The sequence below is a fragment of the Bemisia tabaci genome, chromosome 2, assembly GCF_918797505.1.
Source record: "Bemisia tabaci chromosome 2, PGI_BMITA_v3".
In the NCBI taxonomy this organism is placed as follows: domain Eukaryota; kingdom Metazoa; phylum Arthropoda; class Insecta; order Hemiptera; family Aleyrodidae; genus Bemisia; species Bemisia tabaci.
Genome location: NC_092794.1, coordinates 63,086,750 through 63,099,162, shown reverse-complemented (window position 1 = coordinate 63,099,162; position 12,413 = coordinate 63,086,750). Strand labels below are relative to the sequence as shown.

At 39.7% G+C, this 12,413-nt stretch overlaps 1 protein-coding gene across 3 annotated transcripts in view; it reads right to left on the bottom strand.

The window, feature by feature from the left end:
• Positions 1–12,413, bottom strand: part of Tlk (Tousled-like kinase) — a 153,107-nt gene that overhangs the window by 9,169 nt on the left and 131,525 nt on the right. For all 3 annotated transcript variants that reach the window (XM_019055137.2, XM_019055138.2, XM_072296023.1), the window contains 7 exons: positions 6,485–6,729; positions 5,426–5,557; positions 4,699–4,791; positions 3,785–4,032; positions 2,571–2,859; positions 1,510–1,805; positions 553–812 (listed from right to left, as the gene is read on the bottom strand). In XM_019055137.2, the coding sequence (XP_018910682.1) occupies positions 553–812; positions 1,510–1,805; positions 2,571–2,859; positions 3,785–4,032; positions 4,699–4,791; positions 5,426–5,557; positions 6,485–6,729 (1,563 nt within the window). The remainder of the gene's footprint in view (positions 1–552; positions 813–1,509; positions 1,806–2,570; positions 2,860–3,784; positions 4,033–4,698; positions 4,792–5,425; positions 5,558–6,484; positions 6,730–12,413) is intronic.

Sequence of the window (12,413 nt, the reverse complement as noted above, 5' to 3'; positions counted from 1 at the left end):
TGTGTGAACTTTGAGTGCTGTAAATTACTTAGAACCTGCAAGGACTTATGTAACTATGTAGCATTTTTAACCTTCTGCTGCCAAAAATTACTTGGGTTCTATAAGACACCCGTAAAGCAGTCACAGTAAGACCTCGAATTATCGGATTGCGATTTAACAGATTCCGCGATTTAACAGATTCGACCTCCGGTCCCGTGAAATCCAATAAATCGAGGTCTCACTGTAAGTACTTCAAGGCTGTCTGACAATGTAAGACAAACATGGATCAGGTTAAAAAAGCACCAATCTTTGCATAATTCAATCATTTTCACACCTTTATACTCCTCTGAGGGAACAAGTTCAGTCACCTATTCACTGAATGCATTAACTCATTGGCTGCGAGGCCCGCTTGAAAGCGGTCAACTTATTAAGATCAGAGAAGCAGTTCAATAACTTTAGGAGTTGGCGCTTAGTAGATTAAAGAAACCTGTGCTTAAACAGAGCAACTCAGCAGACTCTTAGCTTTGCATCAAGGAAAATACTGTCATTAAATAGATAGAAAATTTGACGTACCTGGTTTAAGATCATAGTGTATGACAGGAGGTTTGATTTCGTTCAAATATTTAAGAGCAGATACAACTTGCATCACTATCGACCTAGCTTCTCGTTCTGCAATTGTCTTGTGCTGCTTCAAATAGAAATCTAAATCATGACCATCACAATACTCTAGGACAGTGCAAAATGAATTCGCATCAATTTCAAAAACATCAAATAGTTTCACAACCCTGGGATGATCCAGCGCTTTGTGGATGTTATACTCCCTTAAAGCGTGCCTGTAATAAGAATGAAGAAAGAGGTTAGAGAAAGGGTTTGAGCCAAAATACACATGTATTGTACAAAAAAATAGAAATTCTTTTTGTTTAAAAAAAAGAAAAAAAAATCTCAGGAAAGCAAAGGCTTCTCGAACATGGAACAGGACGTAGTCACAAAAAATAGCACAGAATGGCATTTCCTCCTACAGAATGTTGAGTGAAATTTGAAAGAAATTAATGCACGATGCCTGAGATTATGCTTAAATTGAGAGAAGTTTGTCGTTTTATAGCCAGAGAAAGGTTCTTTGATGCCATCCAATGATTAGTTTCCCCTTCCAACGCACAGAGCAGAATCCTTTCTTTTCCCCAACGATGTCTCGTCTCACGCAACTAACACCTCTCGTTCTAACCGGCTGACATGCTTTATTGTTATTCTCTTACGTAGCTTTCAGGTTGTAAAGCATTTTGTACACATGGATTTTTATTTTCACTTTTGGGTGGCAGTAATACCTATTTAGATTAATGCATGTAAGCATCATTTGGCCGGCAGAGATGGAATTTTTCATGGAACATTTCAGCTTGTCAGAGAAGCAAGCTCCCAAGGCTCAATATCTTATCAAATTTGCATTAGAACATTATTTTTTCTCTGAAGATAGCTCCTTAATCGGACCTTCATAAAGGTTCAAATAAAAGAATAGAAATGAAATAAGATACTTACTTTATATAATTTGCTTTCTTATCTTCTTTCCAGTCTTTATTTAATTGATGGACTTTGCAAGCAACATAGCATTGTTCCTTTAAGTCAAATGCCTTGTGAACTTCACTAAAGCCACCTTTTCCAAGGAGCATCAGTAAAAGATACCTATCGTTGAGCACTGGGTGATTATTGAACCTCGACTGGTCCTCGTTATGAATACGTTTCAATTCACGAATATGTAAATTACGCTCCCTTTCCAGCTTTTCCATTTCTAGTTGAAGATCAGCATCTTCTTTCTTCAATGCTGACTGACGCAACTGGAAAAAAAATAAAGTAAAATTAATTAATTGACACTTGAGAGGTTAAAGAGGATAAAACTGTTGGGAATATTATGGATTCTGCCGAGAAGAAGAAGTAGAAATCGAAATAATGTGACAAGTGAACTAAACCTAATTACCATGAAATGTATGTAAAATTCTTGATTGGTTGAATTATTCTTCTTTTTTCCTTGATATGTCCCTCGCTTACTTGACTGCTGAGTGGATTTCTCTGGCCTTCACATGCATGGCTTGCACATCGTAGTAGACCGAAAAACAAGCCATTTCAGGCTCTTTTACATTCTGCCACTCAATTACCTAGCGCATTTTTGGCATATGGCTGGTAAAAACTGATCTCCTGGTTTGCGTATGGTTCAGGTGCCACAAAAAATATCATGGAAAGGTTGAATTGAAACTTAAGCTCAGAGAGTTGAGTTAGCTGAGGACCACAAGTAGCAAACCATGATTTGTAGTGATCCGTAATCAAAGATGGAGTACAGAGACTTCTGAATTGTTGTAAGTTTCTGGTAAATTTTTATAATGATTTAAGTAATAGATGGGAATAAGAAATTAATCTACTTTTAAATTTATGGATTATGAAAATATTCACACAGCATCAGCACTGAAGAAAGCAAACTAGAAGTTTGCCAGAGTGAACGAGCTAGAAAGCTATTGTTCTCTGCCATCAGACTAGGTAAAATAAGAATAAGAATGTTCCTCCTACATCCTTTTATAAATTTCAAATAAACTAAGACGGAAACTTACTTTTAGTATTTCATCTGCCTCATAGTATTCTTGCCACGATAAGCCAGACACAGCATCGGGTTTGAGGAACGTAGCATTATCCGTACCATTGTGCATTGCCGTATTGGAAGAGGACGACGAAGCATTGGAATTGGCTTGGCCTGGTGTTGCGGGGTTACTTTGACTGCCCTGACCACCTGACTGACTACCAGCCCTTTTCCGTCCTGTTTCCGTGGCAGGTCGTTTTTTGACTAATAATTTCTTTTGCCTATCTATTTCTTCTCTTTCCGCAGTAATCTCCTCTTGCCGCCTGAAAAAGTCATAATGAGGTTACTAACAAACAGTAGAAACATTTCTGAAGAGAATTATCAGCAAATACATCAAATAATTTTTTAAACAAATTTGCGCAGGGGAAATAGTTTCCCACATTATAATCTGACTTCAGTCTAAAACACCGACAATTTTTCTCAGGCCTAGCCTAGCATGAAAAACTTTAACAAGTTGGTAAAATAAATTACTTCAAAATGCAGACTTTTATGGATTCAACTCTCCTGTATGAGGAGATAGTAGCAACAATTCTTGCAATGTCAACCTGTTTTTGTTACTTAAGTGCAACTTTTTCGGATGTTTTAATGGTGATATTAAAGCATTGCTGGAGTTTTTTTTTGGCAATATTGAGGCATTAATTAACAAGTTGAGAGAGGAGGAACAGAAAAGATGATCTGGACATCAAATTCCTTGAATAACAGAAACAAGAAAAAAATACTTGGACTGACAGGGGGATTTTATGATAATCTGAAATCTTGAAATGGTTGACGCTAAACTTTGGAACTTATTTGTTATTTTTAAAATGCATTGAAATCAGTACACAGCTTTCTATCATTACCTGCTTGATAAAGAGAGAATGTGCTTGATGTAAGATTCGGATAATTAGACATGTTAATAAGAAAAAAATTGACGTCAGCGAAATGAAGACAGTCCATCATTTTCATTCATCTGCTTCGTGCTGATGCAGATTAGTGAGCAAATAAGGTAGGTCAGCAACCAACGAGCCTGAGACCCTTGTTGACTAATTTCACTGACAAGATGACTTGTCATCAAATAATTTCAGCAGGAATTAAATGACACTTTCGCAGAGCTCAGCGAAGAATCGGATACTCAGCTCTGTGAAATGTGGACTTAAAACACATGTTTAGTCAGTAGTAAATTCAAGTGGGTTTCATTCTGAGACTTACCGAGAAAGTTTCTGGAATGCATATCCATCAGTCCAATTTTCTTGAAACTGGGCTCCTACCCTCTGCGTTACAAACTGACCTAATCTTAACCTGTTTTGCATACACCTTTGGCGAGCTTCCTTTTTTTCTATATTTGACTTTTCTTTAAGTAATTTTTTAACAACATCAATACATTTATTTATATGTGCTTTATGTGAATCTATTACTTTTTGTGAAGCAGCTAATTGTAATCTTAATTCTTCATTAGTCTGAAACATGCCAAGAAAAACAATAGGATTAAGATACAATACAAACATTTCTTACATGAGTGGTCAACTGAGTGGTCAATACATCTCTAGGCTTTAGACCAGAACTTCATCATACTGTGATCAGTAACTTGGACAGCTTATTTTTCACCAAAATATTTTGACCAGATCCATTTTTGGGCATAATTTTGATTAACCCACCACGTCTATTTCACAAACGACCCCCTTCTTGCGTATTCTACTAGTAAGAGAGCTGGTGAAATACAAAAATTCTTGATTTAAAATAGCATTAATCTGAATAAACTTTTAACTCTTTGCAAATGGCTGCCTGGAAGGATCCAAAACAATTATTAATTAACTGCGGATGGATGTTACGTAAGGCCCAACAATAACAAAGACACAAGCAGTGATGGTTAAGATTTCAATAATGTAACACATTTTAAATTAGGAAATTTTCCAAATGCATTTCAGAGATTACTTGCCTCCACCTTCAACAGACTCTAACTCTATATTTAAAAAGGTGACCAAAAGGCTTCCAACTGCATCTGGAAATATTTCCTAGATGAAAACGAGTTGCAAGTTATTAAAATCTGACTACCTCTGTTTTCTCAGTAATAACTTCCTCGAAAATGCTCCTGAGTTAAATAGTTAGCAAGAGAAAAAACTTACCCTATTTAATTCTTCAATTTTATTATTTTTAGCTTCCATATCACATGATGACTGGGTTTCAATTTCTTGTAACCTTTGTCGGGTGAGCTCCGTCTGAAAGGGGAACAAAAAATAAAGTAAGGTTTAAGTCCAGTGACAGAAGAATATTGAAATCATTATCAAGCTTACTATTTAAGATTCTTTTAGCAGATACAGATGCCACAAAATTGCATCTATAGATATAGAATTAGTTTTTTGAGCATTTTCATCCTTGATCTGTACATTCACATGAGTATTTGATAAGAATCATAATAAGGTGGAATCTTCACATTCGTTTTCTTTTGTGAGTGTTTCAACATATTCCTTAGTGACTTCATATCAGTACGTGCACATGTTGTCAGATTGTGACAAAAAGATCTATCTCATCCTACTGAATGGTTCGTAACAAAGTTTGAACCAGATAGCGACTATTGCCTGACAGAAGTGCAGAAAATGCCTCATCACATGCCTGGGCAAGTATGTGGAATTCGAACATAGGTAGATTCGGCATCCCTGCTTCCTAAATGCACTATACCATATGATAAAAGAGAGGAGAAACTCATTTTGGAGAGTTTCAAGAATTAGGAATAAGTGCTAGAATCTTGGTATAGATTTAAATGTTAAAATCCCGATTTAAAAGTATCTTGAAAAATTGAATTCAGGCTAACAGAGACCTATTCACACAAAAAAAAAAATTAAGATTGCTCACCTGAACTTGTTTACAGATCATATTGCTGGTAGGGGGGTGAGGTCTAGGCGGATGCATTAGACTTGGATAATCTGGAGGAACCGTTTGCACCTGTGTTGTAGGCATTATAACTTGTTGAGGAGATGGTGGGAACTGTAAAGCGAAAGAAAACAAACACATAAGTAATGAAAATAATAAAAAATGCAAGATAACAAAAGATGAACGTAAAAAAGTTTCCAAAATTTTTTTGTTTTCAAATTTTCTCTGACTTTTCTTGCTTTCCCATGACTATGGTTTCCAAATTTCTTGACTTTTCCTGACCTTCATGAAAACCTTGATTTGTATTATTGTTCTTATATTATGCTGATTTTTGGTGAGCTAAGGGAAAAATCTCCACTTTTAGAGATTCAAATTAAAGGAAAAGGTACTTTAAAAATGTTCATGCTCTGTTGAATTGCACTAGTTGAAGGTGCTGAGTCGATGCGCTACCTACAAAATTCCCCATCTATGAATTCTCTGTCTTTAACAGATCGCTGTAAATTCCCTGACTTTCAATACTTTTTAGGTTATTAGAAACCCTTTTGAAAACATCTTATCATTCCATGGCAAGTGAAGAGAATCTAAATACAGTTCAGATCTTTTCAGAGTATCAGATAAAATAATTCTCTTCGACGCATGAAACATTAGACGAGATGATAAAACGTTAAAATTCCATAATTCATCATGGAAAGGAACAAACTTCTTCCTTTAGTTCTTCAGGATGATTTCCACAAGGGAAAATAACAATTCTGCCATGCTGGGGAGAAACACCGTATGAGCCTTCAGACGTTGCCAAATTTCTTTCGATAAAATACGGATTTTCGGGGAGATCTGTGAATAGTTTTCCTCAAATGTTTCAGAGGATTTGATTCACGATCAGAACTAAATCCTCTGAAAATTTCAAGAGAAAATATTCACACCTCTCCTAAAAAATTAGCAATTACTTAGAGGAAATTTGGCAACTCGTGAATGTTCATACGACGTTTTTCCATAGCACGGTAGAATTACACATAGATATACAATAGAAACAATGTGACTAACCATTGAATACCCCTGTTGAGCAGGAGAAGGACTTTTTGCTCCACCATGAGAACGAATGGGACTAGTACCAGAATGCTTGCTAGCAAAATACTCGTTGATCTTTTTATTATCACTGATTATTCGGGGACTACTTTTTCCCCCTCCGCCGATACCCTCTTCTCCTTTCCGCTTTCGTTTCCTTTCTGATCCGGGCCTTGAAAGTTTCTCAGGAGTTGATTCAGTTTCTTTATCACTATGAGATGAACCTGTAACAAAAAATAACAAAAAACCGTTAAAACATGCATGTAAAAAACCATCCAAAATACATCATGAGCTCCTTGCAACAAAGTCAACACAAAACTCGAGAGATGCACAAAATTAGTACAAAATCTTATACTTTTGAGGGATGGCATCATCTGCATTTAGATGACCATTAACGATAATTTCAAACATACCCTCGATCTTCCGTGGCGTGGTTTGAACCGGGGTTTGATAGGTTTCTTGCCTTTTCCGAATTTTCCCAATAAGAGAATTCTTCTGGATTCGGTTCACTTCCAGTAGGCCCTGCTATGCTGGCTGATAATTGACATTGATAGACAAAGTGATAGACGAAGAAGACAGAGAGAAAATGGAGTGATCCTGATGGTGGAAGTGGATGGTTGCAGTGGGGTAACTAATAGACTAACCAACAGCAACCAACGAGGGACCGTATGCTTAGTCCATCATTATTCCCCATAGTCTAGACAACCACTCGTTCCGACCAATAGGATTGCTCCATTTTCCTTTGATCTCCTTTTCCAGTCGCTTGTCTATAAATTTCAATAATCAACCCGCGGAGAACCCAATGAAAAACCTGAGACTGATGAACCGATCGTAGGGCGGCACGGAAATAGCAATCCTCTCCCAACGTGAGTACGCTACTCCGGCCGGCGACAACAAAAGATTGCACCGTGTTAATTGAGAGGTTTCAGGAGCGATGTTGCAATCCCCGAAGGGCACGAGGGGCCCCGGACGACGGCGAACCCAACATCGACTGCGCACAACGCAACGGCGCACAAGGAGCCAGCTTGGGGGAAAGCTCAGACACGAAAGTTCGGCCTAAAACTGCGCAATATGATATTCATCCCGTCGAATTGGACATTTCAAGGAAATTAAGGGAACGACGGCTTTTATACTTGGGCCAGGGCTGCCACAGAATTTAGAAAATTATATTCCCTGACACTTCCCTGATTTCCCTGACACATTTGGATGAAATTCCCTGACAATTGAAGATATGCTAGATGGTAAAAAGACATGACGACGATGTTACATAACTCGGACTGTCGCAGACTTTCTGTCATACTTTATTTTTTGAACGGAAAACTCCTCAACGGCAATTCTTTAAAACTGCTGTGATTTTTCTTCTCCGTGCGAAGAAAATTCTACAAAAACTTCGAGGAGTGATACCAATTTGCAATCCTTGAAAAAAATAACATAGAGGCGAAGATTTTCAGACACCGCACACGAGATACGCGATTGCGGACTTACGCCGTCGATACGTAGAAATAGTTTTCAGGCAAAATTCGTCGTTCGAGACGTCAAACCCATCCTAAAAAGTGAATAGAGGCGACTTGGTAAGTTCTCCCTGACATTTCCCGATTTTTCCTGACTTTATAAGCTTCCCCGACTGTGGCAACCCTGCGGGGCGTTTCGTATTGACGCAGCTTCCCAAGTTTCCACGTCAAGTTCGACCCGTTCCACTGTACGGCGACTCGGCTCGCCGGCGTTTCAGCTGCTGGGAAAAGTTAGAGAGTGAAATTACCGTGCATATTCTTCACCGACACCACCGCACCGCCCTCCACCCCCCGCCCCGCCACCACATACCGAGACCTCCCCCTCCTCGCCGCAGCACGAGAGCCGAGCCGAGCTCCTGGCGGACCGATGACGGTTGTGGATCGGGGCTCCGAAGGGGGTGGGGGAGGGGGTGGGGGGAGGGCTGGAATCCGGGAACCGGGATCGGGGACCGGGACCAGGCCCGGGCGCGATGCGAAGCGACGGACGCTGTCGTCAGGGCCGGCAACACCGGATTTCCTCCATTTAAACCTATGTTAAATAATCGATTCTTGTCGGAGCGCCTGGCCCCTCCAAGAATCGATAGATTTCCATATGTTTGAATGGAGGAAGTCCGGTGTTGCCAAATTGGTAGATCCGCCAATGGAGATGTTGCATGTGTGAGGAATTTGCGATTTGACTGTTGATTCTTATGTAAAAGTTCGCGAGAAACACGATGGTGCCACTGGTTCTCTCTGAAATCAACCCATAAGCTCAAAAAAAGCTCTCAAGTTGAGGCCAAAATGAAGGGGATATCCCACGCTACCCTGAGAGTCCGCCTCTACATCAAGACAAACTCTCCATGCAAAGATAGGGAGCAAATACATTAGCAGGGTTGCCGTGTTTTCGGTTTTGGAGTCCCCAAATGAAGTGGCAGCCCTGTCAATGTATTTGCTCCCTATCTTTGCATGGAGAGTTTGTTTTGATGTAGAGGTGGACTCTCAGGGTAGGGCGGGATATCACCCCCCCCCCCCCCATTTTGGCCTCACTTTGAGAGCTTTTTTTGAGCTTGGGAGATGATTCCAGAGAAAACCAGTGGCACCATCGTGTTTCTCGCAAACTTTTACATAAGAAACAACAGTCAAATCGCAAATCTCTCACACATGCAACATCTCCATTTGCCGACGACGGCGCGACACGACCGGACACAATTTATTGGATGCCTTACTCAAATTCGAGTACTTTTACGGATAGACCGCGTTGCACCCTGGTTAGAATCCATAAAAATGGCCGCAACTTTGGTAGGAGCGGTTCGACCTGGAGTACCTATATAAGGGAGAGAACTGCCATCTCTGTGCCGCTCTCTGATTGGTTCATCAGTTTTGGGCCATCAAGGAGCTCCAAAGTTGGCCCGATGTAAACAAACCCGACCCAGAGGAACACGTATTATCGGCTAAGAAATGAATCATAATCACACTCAAAGATTATTCATTTTCGGCAACAATATCCATCAAAGTTCGATCCGAACTCAGTTCAGAAGTTGAAAATAAAAAAAATTCTATCACATCCAAAATCACGTCTGGAACTTTGTAGAACGTTGTCACCATCTTGTTTGTTTACATTGGGCCAAATTTGAGGCTCCACGATAGCCGACCAATCAAGAGAGCGGCACACTTTTTCTGTAGAAAAAGGATTAAGATGGCAATACTCTCCCTTATCCAGGTACTTAAGTTCGACCTGTATAGGGAGCGTATGGGCAAGTCGGTAATTCTGAGGATAGGTCATGAAGCTTTTAGGCCCCGAAAGAGCGGGCAACCTATGAATTCTAACTATCCAGGATGACTCATTATTACGACACATCGTTTGAAAAAAAACACTGGGTTAAGCAAATCGTTTCGCCCGGTTTATCTTAAATAACCGAAGACACGGAAATTCGTAAGTTTGTTGAGTATTCGCGGGGTTGGAGGGTCGGTGGGGAGAGGAGAATCTAAAATACGGAGTGGATCTGCTTTACAGGTAAAGTATGGACACTTGGGGATCCACTTCCCTTTAGTTCAATGGCTCAGACATTTATTTTCGGAGTGCAGAAACTTCTCGACCATGCGATCACAGTCACGTGGCTGGTCGCGTGAAAGGAAGGGTGGGCCAGCGCGCGATGGCAAGAAAATTGTGCGTTTTCCGCATAACCACGGTGAAAATTTCAAGCTTTAAAATGGCGGCAATTCTGAAGTAAAACGCAGGAAAAAAGTATCAATTTTAAAACTTGTGGAAAAAAGAGCGTGTTCCACGTGAAATCACGAAAATTCTTCGCTTGAGTGTGAAATAAAAAAAATTATCACTTTGGTCATTTTGAGAACAGCACTTTTTTCAGATAAATAAGTTTTCTTGGTTTTAAAAGCAATCTTGTGCGTTGCATTCGAAAAAAATATTTCCGCTCGGTTTCGAGGTACGCTACAGCCAACAGCCGCTTCACTTGCACGCTCATTTCTTTCAGAGTCGGATTCCCAGTAATTTGGTTGTCACTTTAAAAGATTTCACCTTTAAACGGGCACAGAAGATACTGAAAACATGAAACTCTGTAATGGCAAGGTTCAGCAGCAACTATTTTTTTGGTACTTAAGGTGTCATTATGAAGCCCCTGAGTGCTGGAAAGTAACTTTTTTACTTTCCCTGTGATGCTGGAGTTCACCGCTCAGAGTCACGTGAAAAAGACGCATACGAATAGGGTATGAAATTGCCGGATTAAAATCAAACTTTACATCATTTTTTGACACAAAAACGAACTGAACTTCTCGGAACTTATTTCTTGAGACACAAGAGCATTAAACCGAATTTTCGACCAAATTCTATACACGACAATGGACCACTAGACAAGGTACGAATTTAAGCGATTTGATACATGTTTCCTAACCAGAATTTCATGTAGAACACGATTCACACAACGAAAATTACTGAAACCAACTCCTAACGAAGATATTAACGTTTTTATTTCACATTGGTTACGAGGAATTTGAACTGCCCGCTCACAAGAAACTCAAAGCTCTACGTTAGTCAAATCGCGCACTACAACGGTTTCACCAAGCTTCTCAATCGAGCAATGTTCATTTCCCACCATGTTGTTCAAACTATCAGCAATGTGCTATAGCTGAGCCAAAGCGTCAAGATTGAGGTTGCCAGATTTTTATATCGCAGAGACTGTCATGATATAACGTTTAGCGCACGATGTGAATCACGTAGAGCATTGAGTTTTCATGAGCGGGTGGTTTGAATTCACGCATCAAGAATCATTAAATATCTTCGTAAGGGGTTGATTTCGGTAATTTTCGTTGTGCGCATCGTGCTCTACGTTAAATTTTGGTGAAGAAACATGTATCAGAATGCTGAAATTCGTACCTTGTCTATAGTGGTCCATCGATCTAGAAAAAACTTAGCTGCCGTGGGCTCAGATCCTTTTTCTTGCGGACGGTCACGTCTGCAATGCTACCAACGAGAGCAGTAAGAACAAAACTTTTGTTTTGAGAGAATTCTGGGGCCTTGTTCATTTCGTGTTCGGCAAGGCCAGTAGTATGAACTATCTTCTGCATGCTTGCGTGGTTTAGTTTTGGACACACAATTTACACAATTTCAGGCTAGGATTGCCAGAAAAGGCTACCATTTTACACGAGACAGCAGAAAGAGAATACTCTTCTCTCTCACGGAATAATTTGCACTTACTGCTTTTTCGTCTGAGATGACATTGCAATTTGTTGCAACACTTACTGTTTAATTCTTTATTTATTTAATTGCACCTGTATGCTATAATGTAGTTAGTACCCGTAATTTATAATTCTCATCAGCATGTCCTTAGATTATGCATGTACTTGTACTTGCTTGTAGCCTGTGATCCTTATGTATACCACTGAAGATGGCCCTACGGGCTGAAATGCATTTGGGTAAATAAAAAACTGTAATTTTATGCATCTACTTGGCGTACCTTACTCTCTCCGAATCAAGTTTCATAGATGCAATATGCGCTCCTTCAAATCCTACTTACTGTTTACTTATAACTCTCGTTTTTTTTCACGAACGAGACGAAGTTTGCTGTTTCAGCTGAAACAGTCGGTTCATTTCAATTGAATTGGACGAATTTTGACGTACAAAGTCGCTTTCGAAAAGTTGGGCGTTACCACTGCTCTCTTCGATCAGGGATGTCACGGAATTTGGAAAATGAAATTCCCTGACGTTTCCCTAATTTCCCTGACACTTTTTGGTGAATTTCCCTGACAATGGAAGATAGGAAAGTTGTCCAAGAAGAATAATTGAAAATAGTTTTCAGGCGAAATTTGTTGTTCGAATAACCTCAAGCCCATTCTAGAAAGCAAATAAAGCCGATTTAACACATTTTCCCTGACTTTTCAAAATTCCCGGTATTCCCTTCCCG